Below are 15,423 nucleotides of genomic sequence, written 5' to 3'. Positions count from 1 at the left end.
TGTCACTGAAAACTACGTAACTAAGAACCTACTACTCTGATAAATAAACTGTTCAGATGGCAGAAAACAGGAAGATGTGTCTTATAGATGATTTCATTTCATTTGGCATTACCCTTAAGAACATGAGAATGTGGGCGAAACTTGACAGGAAGACTGAAGAGGAGGAAGAGGAGTTTGTCACTTTCACGACTGCTAATGAACCTTCACCTTCTTCTCTGATCATTTTACTTATTAGAAAACTTAATAAAGTTTATTAATCTTGTCTGTCTTTTACAGAAATATATTAATATATGCAGAAATATTGAAGAAAACCACAACAAATAAAGTAAATAATTGTTTTTAATGATAACTGAATACATTTCCATAAAGCCTTAAGTAAAGAATTGTCCTGATTTTGTTATTATTTTTTAGACAAAAATTGAAATAATGTACCACTGAAGACAAAAAATAAATAAATAAATTCTGTAAACATTTAGAGGTCTGCTAAATTTACAGAAACACATTATTTTAGTAATCAATAATTATATCTGACTACAGCACAAATGTGTGTAAGACAAAGTTTTTTAAATTCAAAGATTTAATTATTTTTTTTTTTTAAATGTACAAATTTTCATGAGCGTCAAAAGAAATAAACAGTACAGTGTTTGTGAAAAAAAGATAAATCCAGAAGTACGGTCAGAATTAGTAAAGTGAACTAACAGGTAAGTGAAGCGAGTAAAGTGCTGGATAAAGTTTCATGTGAAGAAACTTCTAACTTATAAAAAATAAACATTTTCACTTGAGGTGAAACGTGTAAGAACGTGAAATACAACGTGATTGATTTATTTATAAATTCCCTAAAAACATCATTCTGCTGACTGGGAAGTAAAAGAAGGTTTCAGACAGCAGAGTGATTAAACATTACAGTACAAAGTGTTCCAGTAGTTTATTTAATGTTCCTGAGAGAGAGAGAGAGAGAGAGAGAGAGAGAGAGAGAGAGTGAGAGAGAGAGGGAGAGAGAGAGAAGGAAAGAGAGTGAGAGAGAGAGAGAAGGAAAGAGAGAGAGAGAGAAGGAAAGAGAGAGGGAGAGAGATAGAATGAAAGAGGAGAGAGAGAGAGAGAGAGAGGAAAGAGAGAGAGCGAGAAAGAGAAGGAAAGAGAGAGAGAAGGAAAGAGGGAGAGAGAGAGAAGGAAAGAGAGAGAGAGAGAGAGAGAGAGAGAGAGAGAAGGAAAGAGAGAGAGAGAGAGAAGGAAAGAGAGGGAGAGAGAGAACGAAAGAGGAGAGAGAGAGAGAGAGAGAAAGAGAGAGAGAGCGAAAGAGAGAGAGAGAAGGAAAGAGAGAGCGAGAAAGAGAGAGAAGGAAAGAGAGAGAGCGAGAAAGAGAAGGAAAGAGAGAGAGAAGGAAAGAGGGAGAGAGAGAGAAGGAAAGAGAGAGAGAGAGAGAGAGAAGGAAAGAGAGAGAGAGAAGGAAAGAGAGAGAGGGAGAGAAAGAACGAAAGAGGAGAGAGAGAGAGAGAAGGAAAGAGAGAGCGAGAAAGAGAAGGAAAGAGAGAGAGAGAGAAGGAAATAGAGGGAGAGAGAGAGAACGAAAGAGGAGAGAGAGAAAGAGAGAGAGAGAAGGAAAGAGAGAGCGAGAGAGAGAGAGAAGGAAAGAGAGAGAGCGGGAAAGAGAAGGAAAGAGAGGGAGAGAGAGAACGAAAGAGGAGAGAGAGAGAGAGAGAAAGAGAGAGAGAGCGAAAGAGAGAGAGAGAAGGAAAGAGAGAGCGAGAAAGAGAGAGAAGGAAAGAGAGAGACGAATGAAGTGTTTAACAGTAAATGTGTCTTATATTTCTAGAAGCTTCTTTTATGCTCGTAATTATTATTATTATTATTTACTTTTACACATCTGCTCATTTTTTGAGTTAATTTCACTCCATTGTGACTTTTATCTCATAATTGTGAGTTAAAATCACTTTTTTAGACTTGTTTAATTTCCTATTTCGCAAATGATTTAATTTAATTAAGTATTATTTCAAATATTTTTTTAATTTGTCAGGTATTGTTACACAATGCCGACTTTTTAAAAATCTTGTAATTGCGAGTTCTTTTCAGATAACTGCCTTTTTCTTAAAAATACGAGTTAATAATCGCTCAGTTGCGGTTTTAACTTTTTATCAAGTTCACTCAGTTTCCAGATTGTGGTTTATTTTCACGACTCGTTTGTCCTCCGGGTGATGATTTAATATCACAACAGTTGCTACGTGTCATTTTGTAAATGACAGATTAATATCACACGATTGTGACTCACTGCTTCATTTTAAGTTTTAATAACCAATCCACAGAATCATCGCCGTGTGTAAAAGTAGAATATAAAAGTCTCCACTGTGATATAAATGTGTCTCACTCACGGCAGTCACAGACTTTTACAGGAATCAGATGTAGAGCTTTGGTTCTTTTTGTATGAACGCAGCATCTGAAGACGGTTGTGATTATATAAATATATACATGCAGCTTAAATTCTATTCAATTCTACAGTATGTTTTCTCTATAGCACATTTAATGACGGACTTTTGTCCCAAAGCAGCTTTAGAGGAAAATAAAAATTCAGAATAGAAATGATTCATGTGAGATTTCACAGCTGATGAAGTGTTTGGGATGAAACTGACGTATCTGCTGTGAACTGAAGAACAGGACAAACAGGAAACAGAGAACACACAGGGTCAAAGTGCTGCGGCATTGATGACCACAAACACCTAGTTATCACAATCATAGTTACGTGTGTGTTTGTGTGTGTGTTAAAACTATTAACCACAACTGCATATATATATATAGACAGATAGATCGGTATGTTCTAACACACACACACACACACAGTTGTGAATCGTTAACAGTTTTTGGCCGTGTTTCCTGTCATTTTTTCTTTTTCTCAGTTACATGAATGACCTTTATATTCATTTTTAAGACTTTTGTTCTCATGTATTTAATACTGAATGTGCAGCCGAGGGCAAATATTTTCATCACTGCTTGTTCAGAGGAAACATAATGTACATTTATACAGCTGGAAAACTGTTTAGCTAGGGGTGTGTTTGCGTTTGTGTGTGTTTACGCGTGTGTGTGTGTGTGTGAGAGAGAGAGTGTTTTTTTAATCGTACCTCACTGAGCCTCCTTTATCACGCTGCGAACGAATGAATCTATTTGAAAATTATTCACAGGAGCTTTTACACCTGAAAGGTGTGTTTGTGAAAATCCACTTAATTCAGGAAAATGTCCGTAAATCGTTTAATGATTATTTTTCAAACTCGGTCGCTTCATACGAACGACGGAAAACAATCCGATTAGAATAAAAGGAGCAGCGCCTTATTATAATAATACAGTCGATGAACTGCGTTACTGGATATTTAGTGCACAGCGCCACTGTCTGGTCTTTTCATTTGTAGCCCTCTTGTCCTTTTATGGAATTTTGTGGGCGTGGCTAAATGTTCTTTGATTGCACTAGCTTTATGAAGATAAATAAGCCCTTGATTAGAAGTCTTGATTAAAGGGGGTGAAAACTTTTGCACTCGACTGTATGTTCTGCAAGCAAAAAGCATTTACACTATTAAGGCTTCAGTAGTAGAACATTTACAGTTCTGGATAAAACGAAATTCACAAAAAATGATGAAATGAATATGAAAAATGTCGATACTGAAACATATAAACACTACAAACTAAAGTGTGATGTTATTAAAGGCTCTGAACAAGCTCACGTTTCTCGTGACAATGCTACACATCGTGATCTGATGAGCCAAAATAATTTGACTTCTTTTTTCCCTTTTGAAAAGAAAAAAATACCTAAACGGGGAAAATCTTCTTGTCCATATATGGAATCATTTCTAGAATCATGTTGTTCTGTGCTGGTGAATAAAACTAGTTTTTGGGGTAAAGCTCAGTGCAGTCTGTGTGCTGTTCTCATTCACAACAATATTTCTCCGTTGACGATATTTACAGTGTTTCCAAATAAAGATGAAAACCAAAAGGGAAATGAAGTCTGTTCCCTGTCGCTTACGTCTCTTACGTTCATTCAGAGACTCGGAGTAAAAACTGAAACGTTGTCCAGTGTTGAAGACAAACGGCAGATGAGAGGATTTTATATACAGCTGGATTGTTGTCTCTTTGTGGCTTCAGAATGTTTTTACTCGAAGCAGATTGTTTCCTTTTGCTGGTGTGTGGATGAAGCTCCTCCTCCTCCTCCTCACTGCCGCTGGTCTGATCTCCGTGTCTCTGAGGGTTACATCTTTGACTGGAGCTGATGTGAGATCAGACTTTAGACAGACGGGGATCGGTTCAGGGCTCACGCTTGTCCTCCGTCGTTCTGTAGACCTTCTGCTTCAGCCCCATCTTCACTTTTCTGGAGCTGATGGTATTTACGCTTAAAGAAGCCGAACTGAAGAGAACGAGCCACAAACACAAACAATTATTTTAATATATGTCTTTAAAAAAGAAATATAATTTGAGTCTTTCATTTTTGTTTTGTAATATGATGAAAAACTGCCTGGGAACATTGTAAAAAAATATATTATTTTTATTATTAATAAGAAAATGTGCATCATAGCAGACTAATGTTAAATAATAACATAGGGAACGCAAAAAGAACAGAGCTGAGAGAGAGAGAGAGAGAGAGAGAGAGAGAGAGAGAGAGAGAGAGAGAAGGAAAAGTAGGGGAAAGGGAAGGGAAGATGAAGGAATGTAGGAAAGAAAGGAAGTGAACGACAGAATAAATGGAAGGAAGGAATAGAAGGAATGGAAGGAAGGAAGAAAGGTATTAAGTAATTAAATATTTATTAATTTAAATAATTAAATATTAAGACTGATATTGTTATTAAAACTAAAGTATGAGTGAAAGAGATTGAGAGAGAAATAAAAGGAAGATCTTTCAGGATTAAAGTTTTCCTCTCGTGTGTAAAATATCCACACACACACACACACACACACACACACACACACACACACACACACACACACACACACACACACACACACACACTTTCAGGTGGTTACCTTCCACAGTGCTGCGACAGCGAGAGCCAGCAGCAGTAATCCTCCTATCACACTGCCCACAATCACACCCACAGGTATGTCACCTTTAGCACCTGGTTTACTCACAGTGACCTCCACCTGATACGGAGAAAACAACAACAACATAAATGCTGTGTCCGCTGACTGGATCACTTTTCTTTTGAATGTAAAACAGAGCAGTTTGAGGGCTGAGGTTTGTTATGTTCTTAATTAATGTTAGCTAAATCAAATAAAATATACAGTACCATCACGTGTTTGTGGGCGATAACGAGTAGATCAGGCTGAGACGTCTCGATACGAGCGTTCACGTCTAATATAACTGACTGAAAATCAGCCTAGAGAGAGAGAGAGAGAGAGAGAGAGAGAGAGAGAGAGAGAGAGAGAGAGAGAGAGTAAAATATGGCTATACAGATTTTACAAATATATTTTACTGTGATTTGGTTTTCAAGTCTTGAAACACAGGGTTGCCAGATTGATTAACTGTCTGTCAAAACATTGACATTATCAATTCGGAAAATCTGATTGGTCAGGATTAATGTTTGGCATATCCCTGAAATGGTAAGAGTTTAGCCTTCGTATTCTCTGATGTTCACTAAATTCACAGTTTTATAACATCTGAGATCTTAGATAGAAATGTACCAGTTTTATCTACAGTATTAAACTCTACTGTACCATAGTATACTGTAGTTATTTTATCTAACACACTATAGTCTACGGCACTTCGCTATGCTTCGAAGCTCGCTATGCTTTGGATTATAGCGTAATTCTGAATTACGCTATAATTCAGCTACTTTATACTATTATTTACTCTATTGTACACCAACTATGGATCATATGATGAACATTTTTGCTCTTGATTGAGAACATTGAATTTTTCACCCCCGTGTCCCGTTTGGCTGTCACCAAATTCCCACAGTGCTCTCTCCAAATCTGAGATCTGAGCCTCTCATTTCTAATATACTCAATAAAATATGTTTTAAATCCAAATTCAAACATTAACTTGTTGATATCAGTTGAATTACACATGCAGTGAATGAATATGAATGAAAATATACCAACTGTACAGTATTATAGTCTATGGTACTGTAGATCTTTTTATTTGCTATATTATAGTCCATATTATTACCATTAAAACCTATATTCATAAAATAAACATTTACCAGTTGATGTCAGTTAGAATACATGTGCAGTATATTAGTTTTAAAACAAAGAAATATATTTTAATATACTATACTTCATCTTACTAAGCTGTAGCTGTTTGTTCTACTGTACCATACTGCACTATACACTACTATACACTACTCTACACTACTATACACTACTCTATACACTATACACTACACACTACTATACATAACTATACACTACACTATACACTACTATACACTACTATACACTACTCTATACACTATACACTACACACTACTATACACTACTCTATACACTATACACTACTCTATACACTATACACTACACTATACACTACTATACACTACTATACACTACACTATACACTACTATACACTACTATACACTACTCTATACACTACACTATACACTACTCTATACACTATACACTACTATACACTACTCTATACACTATACACTACTCTATACACTATACACTACACTATACACTACTATACACTACTATACACTACACTATACACTACTATACACTACTATACACTACTCTATACACTACACTATACACTACTCTATACACTATACACTACTATACACTACTCTATACACTATACACTACTCTATACACTACAAACTACACTATACTATACTATACACTACACTATACAATAGTTTACACTACACTTTAGTATGCACTACACTACGCTACACTACACGCTACACTATACTATACACAACACTATGCAACACTACTGTATACTATACACAACACTATACACTACACTATGCTATACTATTCTATACTGCTTTTATAGGATATACTGTTCTACAATATGTTACATCACTATACTGTACCTCACCTTTAGAGTGTGGGACAAAACAAAGTGCACTTATTTTTGTTAATCTCTCTAACAAACAATGTGAATTTAGTGGAGATTTGAAAATGTCCATTGTCAAAAACGGTAAATCAGAAGAAAGAAGCTGTTCAGGAAACCTTGGCTAATGTTTCGTTCCAAATCCTCGCAGACACTTTGATATTGTAGTCACTTTTCACATTTAGGTCTTTCAGCACACACTTCAGCTCCTGACACTTGGCCGAGACACAGTTCTGTGGAGACGTGAAAAAGATAATAACACCCACACAGTAGGGAAAATACTGCACTAAATCTCATGCACAATTCAAACAATACATTTTTATTGTTATATTTGTGTATGATAGTAAATGTTATTGCAAAAAACTAATTGCCTTATTAAAAATATTATATTAAAAATATAAAGTTGGCTATGCAATCAGAATCATTTTGGATTTCCAAGGAAGTTTCTATACATGATTATTAACGTTTACAGAAAAGAGATTTCACTCACACACACACACACACACACACACACACACACACACACACACACACACACACACACTGACCAGGTGACTGGTGCCTCTGAAGCTCTCTGGGGTGAATTTGAGTGTGTATTCCTTCTCTCTGATGTTAAACGGATCAATCAGCGCTTGGGTGTCACACTGAACGTCAGTCGTCTGTCACACACAAACACACACACACGCACACACATCAACAGCTACAACTTTATATAATCAGTTTATAAACATAAAGATCATGTATATCATTTTAAACTGGTTATTTTGTCTACTTTTTTTAAATAATTCTTATTTGAGCTTTTTGAACCCTATTTTTATTGTGCATGTGTGTATTCTTAAGTGTATGTGTAATGTCAAACGCACTGTGAAGCACTTTGGTCAGCCGTGTGGCTGTTTGGAAATGTGCTATATAAATAAAGTTGAACTTGAACTTGAACTATAACCTTATATGTATACGTTTAAAAGTAAATAACCATTCACTCTTAAAAAAAAAAAGCATCCACACTCAATATTCTGTGGATTTGTTCACACAGTGTTAATGATCGTGGAACAAAGACAAGTGTGAAGAGAAACTGTCGCACGAGAGAAACTGTCGCACGAGAGAGCACTGAACACTATAACAGCCGTGCTCACAGATACTGAGCTGTACTCTCAGGTTAGCTCTTCTCATTGCTCTCTGTTCAACTCTGTTTAAACACAGTAAACATTTTAAACATCAAACTGAGCACACAAGAGAAACTGGTATAAAGATCTATAAAATAATCCACGCTGATTAATTGATAGTAAGTCAGTTTTTCATCTCTGTACTTGGTCTTAAACTGTAGCAGATAAATTCAAAAGTGCGACGAGGGTGAAGAAATAAAAACTGTTCAACTAGGAGCTGATTTTGTCCACGATATGAAGATGATAAAGAGAATGAGATCTATTGGGAATGTAATCGTTATGGTTATAAACTGTTTCATTTATGACCAAATCAGTGAGTTATTTATGGGAATGTTGAACTTTGTCGTAATGTAGAATGTGACCATGATAGGTGAGATAACATGATGATGATGATGATGTGGTGTCTCACAGGTGTTCCCTCCACTGAGGTTATATACAGCAGCTGATTCCCTAATTTAGTGGTGATGGGCAGCGAGACATTGAGGTGAACCAGATTGACTGGAAAAACTGCTCCGGAGACCTACAGTGAAGACAAATCATTATAAACACTGAGAGTGCGATTATAAATCATTATAAACACTGAGAGTGAGCTTATAACTCATTATAAACACAGAGTGGGATTATAAATCATTATAAAGACTGAGAGTGGAATTATAAATCATTATAAACACAGAGTGGAATTATAAATCATTATAAACACTGGGAGCATGGGATTATTAATCATTATAAACACTGAGTGGGATTATAAATCATTATAAACACTGAGAGTGACCTTATAACTCATTATAAACACAGAGTGGGATTATAAATCAGTATAAACACTCAGAGTGGGATTATTTATCATTATAAACACTCAGAGTGGGATTATAAATCAGTATAAACACAGAGTTCTACAGCTGTATATAGTTGTGTGGTTGTATAACCAGAAGCTTTTGAGCAACTTATAAATCATCATTATAGATTTATGAGTCAACACTTTAACACTCAGGGTCATACTGTTAGAGAGAATAATCTGTGCGTAGTGATTAAACAGATCTACTGTTAACACGCGGAAATGTATTACAGTCATTTATACCACATATTTATTTGATCCTATCTAGAGCTTAGAAAGTTTCATAACTTCTATTTGTAAGATGTTGTGATTTATGTAACAATGATGGAAGAAGTCTCCAGTGTCAGTGTTTGTTAACAGTCAGAGGTGAAACTGTCATTTTAATTCGTCTGAGATCCTTAAGGATAACGAACAAATGAACTTCTGTGTAATTTACTCTTAGACAAATTATTATGAGTTTGGGAATTTTTTATGAAGCAAAAAAAGAAAACACACTGACCTTCAGGGTGAACGTGAGCTCTGGGCCGATGTCATCATACGTCTTTACCGGATTTATTATTTCATCCATTTCATCGAGTATGTGAACAATCAGATTGGCTTCTCTGTAAAAATCATGTTCACAGTTTTCTGGGTTAAACATCATTTTGAATAAAGAATTATTTGTCTGAAAGTTTTGCTGCTGATGTTTATAATCAGACCTGCTGAGGATGATCTCTGTCTCGTACTGGACTGGGATCATCATCGTCTCCATGTTATCTGCTGGAGTTTCCTCTGAACTGTCACTGCAATCAACACAGACAATCATCATCATCATCACCGTCATCACCATCAGCATTATCATGAGGCAGCAACAGCAATGAAAATAACTCAGATCTCTTTTGAAGGTCTCGACAGAGTGTTAAATTTCTTACCTCTGTGCTTCAAAGACCACTTTGACTTCCTTTTGCAATTTTGCCAAATTAAATTCAAAACTGATCTCAAATGTTACCTGAAACACAAGAATATCATTTATTTTATTTTAGCATGACATCTCGAGCTCGAAAAAGCAACGATCAGAAAAACCACAACGTTCGTCAGAACAACAAAACAGTTTAATCATCTCAACCACAACCACAATCACCACAATAATCATCAACAATCTGCTACAATACCAACGAACACCAGGAAAATAAACACAAAAACAGCTACAACTAAGCTACCAAAAAAATGTATGATGTCTTGCATTGTGGTGAGAAACAACTGTAGAGATAAAGTAATGACAATAAAAACAAACCGTGTTTATCGCTTTATGTCGCCCCCTAGTAGATTTCCCGAGAATAGCGCTCTCTCTGAATGTTCAAAATAATAATCAATAAAAACCTTCATGCATATCCAAAGAAATATTGAATTATTCATCTAGTTTTAATTTTTTTTCCCCCTCAATCTTTTAATGTTTGCTTCCTTCAGCCTGGATTTAGGTGTCGTTTTCTAACTCAGGAGATTGTAAATAAGAGCGAGCCTCCTAAATGCCTCATATAGACGTCGTTACTATTTCCACTGGTGTGTTTAGTGAGTCATGGCGTCTCACCGACTGGTCAGTTCTGAGCGCTGGATATCCCACTTGACACATGACAATTTCTGCGTCTTTACTGGACGTGCATTTGACCTCAGTACCATCGCTCTGGGGAAAAGAAACAAAATAAATAAATAATCACAGAACATTAGAACAAAAAAAAAAATCAGCTTGTGAAATAAAATGCATCTGCGATTAAATCTACACTAAATGACAGGTTTGGGACGTACAGGCAGCGTTACGGAGGAGTAGAACAGGTTGCTGGAGTAGCGAGCGGTCACTCTGGTGTTGTAGGAATTTTCTTTTCTGTTCATCACCGTCACGGACAGCGTCAGTCTTCTGTTCTTGTAACTCACCAGCAGTGAGGAGCTACAAAGGCACAGAAATGAGAATTTATTAAGTAGACGTTCAGATTCAACAGAGAGAACGTGACAGCGTGAAGACGTGCAGCTGGACTTTAGTACACAGTAATGTCTACAACACGACTCCGTCGTCCTCGAGTCCACACTTTATTTGGTTGTGTCTGAAAAAACTCCTTTTGGTCTATGAGCTGAATGCAAAATTATTAGCACAGAGAAAAGGAGAGAAAAAAAGAAAGAGTAAAAACGATTCACAATGATTCACTACGACTCTACACACACTTACACACTCTCTTGTCGTCCGTCCAGTAATCTGTCAAGGTTCTACGCAGGACCCAAAGAACAACACGGTTCCTTTAATCACGTCTCATAAAAAATAAAAATCAATTCTTTAATCAGTTTGTCTGCAAAGAACAACTGAATTCTGTGTTCATGCCAAATGTAATACCAAAAAAATAAAGAAATATTTATATAATATAATAATATTTATTGTTATTAATAATATGATTATTGATAATGAACTCTAGGTTTTATTATATTGCTTTTGTGACAGTGTCAATGCCTAAGATTAAGAAAATATATATTTTTTAACTTTTTTTAATTATTAATTCTTTTTTTTCCTTCTATACATTTTATTTCAGGTAGCTTTCCCTTTTTTTTTTCTTCTTCTATACATAATATAAGACATTTAATTCTATTCCAATGTAAGGTTTTCAAGCTTAAATATAATTTTAGGAGGTTAACGAATTTTATTCCAAATGTGAACCATTTATTGATTTTTTTTTAAAAACACTGCATTTATTTGATATTAAACTGAGTTTAATTTAAATATTTGTTTGTTTATTATTTATTATATTCCTTTTTTTTACATTGCTTATTTTTCTTTTTTGTATTATTGTCTGTACCAAATTTTACAAAAAAAAAAAAAAACAAAACAAAAAAAAAAAACAATAAAAATTGCCATTCATTTATTTTCACAAATTCTGACACACGAGTCTAATGAACAGTCTGTGAGTGTTTATGAAGAACGGACGTAGCTAACAGGAACAAAGGCACGTTTTTGGTCGTCACCATGGAGACAGAAACAGAGAAACCGTGTGCGAAGCGTTTAAAGCACAGATTTTTCAGGAACTTTGGCATGTAGCGTGTTAGTTAATGAAGTTAACATCGTCTTCAGAACAAACTACAAAAAAAAAAACCTTTCCAGAGACGAGTGCAGTTTGTCGTAGAGAGCTTTAGAGATTTGCACTGGTTCGGCTGTATGACCTTTGACCTGATGTTTAAGTGTTAATTATCAACAAAAGCCTCAACATTTCCACCCAAAATAAACAAACTGCACTTAACAAGCCGCTAAAAGGATTTCTACTAAGTTTTGCTGGTTTCATGAATATTTCATGAATCAATTTAACATTTATTTCAGTGAAGGTCATACTGATGGAGAGTTGTTGCCATGGCAACAAAACAACACGGACTTCACCATTTCATGCCTCCGGACCACCAGCTTTTTTTGTCTTGCTCATGCCAGAAACAAAGAACAGAACAGAATTAGAAATAGTTTGTGTGTGTGTGTGTGTGTGTGTGTGTGTGTAGAGTTAGAATACTGCTGTAGTGTATTTTTTTTCTGAAGGAAACATCACTGTGTCTCACCCAGACGGCGTCTCTCTCTCGACGCTCAACACCAAGTCGCTGTAGCACACTTCATCAGTACCACAGTCTTTAGAAAACGGGATCTGAATAACAAAATAAAAGTCTGTCAGTAAAAGTTAAAGAAAACAACTACAAAGCTTTCAAACACACAACACTGGACACGGCGCTCACAAAAAAATCCCACGCTGCGGGACTGAAGGCGTCCAGGACGGGGCTGGAGTCTGGCTTCTGGAGTGTGATGTCGACTCGGACGGCGATGGAGTTGACGAGGTCAGGAGTGTCCTGAACGTACACCTGATGGTCTGCACACACCTCGGTCGTGGAAACGCTGAAGTCCTGCTGGACCACTCGCTCGGAGTTCCTGAAGTGACCTCTAGAGGCGACTCGAGACGACTGCAGGTCAGCGTCCAGCGTCATGCTGTACTTAATCTCTGAAAAACAGGATTAGAATTTAAGATCTCAGGCAAATTCCTCTCTCATCTGATCGATTTATCGGTTCTGCTTCATCTTTACTATTCATCTATTTATCTCCTTCTTGTTCATCAATAAATTCAATAAAAGGTTTAAAACACATCGGACATTTTAGCTAAAATCCACAACCAAACATTAATAAATAAAAATAAAAATAAAAATAAAAAATATTAATAAAATTAATAAAAAAATTAATAAATAAGTGAAAATGTCTTTAACAAAATCTTCTAGTATTAAATTAAAATTTTATTTTGTTTTCTAATTAATATTAATGGCATACTTTATCATTTTGAAATATAATGTAATAAAAAAATAACTTTTTTTTTATATTTATCATAATTTTAAAATAAACCAAATAAATTTAAATAAATTCGCGACAGCTGTTGATTTGTACAGCGACGCAAAATAATCTGACGACAGAATAAAAAAATCTAAAAAGGTCTGAAATGTGTAACAAGACTCTCTGAGGAGTTTTACATTTTATTCATAATAATCTAACAAGAACAAATATTACATTCATTTTCCCACATTTGAATGTTCTAAAGTTTCAGAAATCATGAGTATGGAGGATAAAAATTTAATAATACAGGGTTTGGGAATGAACCATCAGATGATGGACAGACAGGATTCAGTGTTAATCCCAGGTCCAATAGGAGCAGTGTGAAAGCACTACAGAACCCAGGTTTCTGTTTCCCTGGTGTTTACAGTCACACAGGGAAATGTGAGCAAGGCCCTTATTAAAGGTGCGGTGCACGATGTTTGAAAAATGCTTCAAAAAACCGAGTCGGGCCAACAAACAAAACAAACGTGTAGCCAATGAGCAGAAAGGGGCGTGTCTTGTCAATATGCGGCAGAGAGAGAGTGTTCAGTGCGCATGTCTGACATTAGCAGAAAGCGGTTGAAACATTGACATGGCGGATACCTGCCGTTACCTCTGCCTTGGGTTCTAGGTGTTGAACGTCATCTTCCGCATGAAACAGAGCTAAACCTTTCACGCTACAACACACAGTACTACACAAACACATTGTTATTACCATAGTATTACTCATTGTGTTCATTTATTGATAAAAATATCCCCTCGGCCAGCCACCCCAGCAGGTTCCGCCATAATAGTGGCCTGGGTTAAGTATGTATGTGTGGGCGGAGCTATAAAAACAGGGGTGACACCCATTTGGGTTAGGGGCGTGTTTCTTTTGGTGATTTCAAATGTCAACGTTGGCTTTCAAACATCGTGCACCGCACCTTTAACCCTCGTGCTCCAGTGGTTCTGTATCATGTCTGACCCTGAACTCTCACCACAACCTCCAAATAGTGTGATATGAGAAGAAAGAATTTCACTGTGCTGTAATGTAGATGTGACAAAATAAATGCTTATTCTTCTACAATCTGTATGAAATAAAGTAAAGACGACGATCTGAATAAAAATAGAGTCTGAATTCACCTGCAGGTCCGACCGAGATCGATGGTCTGAACTCTGCCACAAAGCAGACTGTGGCTTCAAAACATGACACCATCCGTCCTCCAAGACCACAGGATTTACTGAGGATGCTGATCCTGTCCGGCGTGAACGTGACTCGGGCCGTCACCACCGCCACAGCCCTGGACCTGAAACCGCACGCCACAGAACCACATCGATGACATAACATGACAGAAAATGTCCATTAAATGATTTGTAGGAAAACGACTGAACCAGTGCATCATGGGAAACATTTCCCACTCCAGAGAGTCTCACCAGAGCTGAAGCACGTTCCCATAACTCCCCACTGATACATCCGGGACCGAGTCTCCGTTCAGATCTCCACTGGCGTCTAGAGAACGTCCGAAATAACGCAACTTCGGATCCAGTTTCATGGCCAGAATTTTCTGCAGAAAATAAAATAACGAAATAAAATATTCAAGAAGAAAAATATAATCAAATTCATTTTAAATAGGCATCTATAAATAATTAAAAACTATAAATAACTTAATTAAATGCAAAATTATAATATAAAAAGTAAGAAAAAAATATAAGCAGAAAAATACAATCAAATATTAAACAAACAGCTAGATATAATTATCAACTCTATTTTTTTTTTACAAAATCAAATGCAAAAAAATGTAAAATAATAATATGTAAGATAAAAATTATTATATAAATTATTAATATAATTTAAATATAAAATTAGAAGAAAAATAAAAAATAAAATGATTTATATCTGTTTGTGATAATTAATTAATTATATTTTATTTTTTATTATTGGCAGAGGAAAAAAAAACATTGAACTGAAATTAGACTTCAGATATTTCGGAGGTTTTGCATCTTTAACTGTAACTATGTGGAAGTTTTCTATTAATAATTTAAAAAATTATTGTTTGCCAATTTTCT

General features: G+C 35.8%; 1 protein-coding gene across 2 annotated transcripts in view; it reads right to left on the bottom strand.

Moving 5' to 3' along the window:
- Nucleotides 1–2,266: 2,266 nt before the first annotated feature.
- The window catches only part of itga2.2 (integrin, alpha 2 (CD49B, alpha 2 subunit of VLA-2 receptor), tandem duplicate 2), a 33,683-nt gene continuing 20,526 nt past the window's right edge, over nt 2,267–15,423 (bottom strand). For both annotated transcript variants that reach the window (XM_060895416.1, XM_060895417.1), the window contains exons 15-29: nt 14,791–14,921; nt 14,500–14,663; nt 12,759–13,018; nt 12,588–12,670; nt 10,812–10,950; nt 10,597–10,689; nt 9,941–10,017; nt 9,728–9,811; nt 9,529–9,631; nt 8,607–8,717; nt 7,583–7,693; nt 7,154–7,267; nt 5,259–5,348; nt 4,996–5,112; nt 2,267–4,381 (exon numbers count right to left, since the gene is read on the bottom strand). In XM_060895416.1, the coding sequence (XP_060751399.1) occupies nt 4,289–4,381; nt 4,996–5,112; nt 5,259–5,348; nt 7,154–7,267; nt 7,583–7,693; nt 8,607–8,717; nt 9,529–9,631; nt 9,728–9,811; nt 9,941–10,017; nt 10,597–10,689; nt 10,812–10,950; nt 12,588–12,670; nt 12,759–13,018; nt 14,500–14,663; nt 14,791–14,921 (1,770 nt within the window). In that variant the 3' untranslated portion in view covers nt 2,267–4,288. The remainder of the gene's footprint in view (nt 4,382–4,995; nt 5,113–5,258; nt 5,349–7,153; nt 7,268–7,582; nt 7,694–8,606; nt 8,718–9,528; nt 9,632–9,727; nt 9,812–9,940; nt 10,018–10,596; nt 10,690–10,811; nt 10,951–12,587; nt 12,671–12,758; nt 13,019–14,499; nt 14,664–14,790; nt 14,922–15,423) is intronic.

This window comes from Tachysurus vachellii, chromosome 20 (assembly GCF_030014155.1).
Source record: "Tachysurus vachellii isolate PV-2020 chromosome 20, HZAU_Pvac_v1, whole genome shotgun sequence".
Lineage (NCBI taxonomy): Eukaryota > Metazoa > Chordata > Actinopteri > Siluriformes > Bagridae > Tachysurus > Tachysurus vachellii.
Note: the sequence above shows the minus strand (reverse complement) of the source record. Positions and strands in the feature narration are given on the sequence as shown.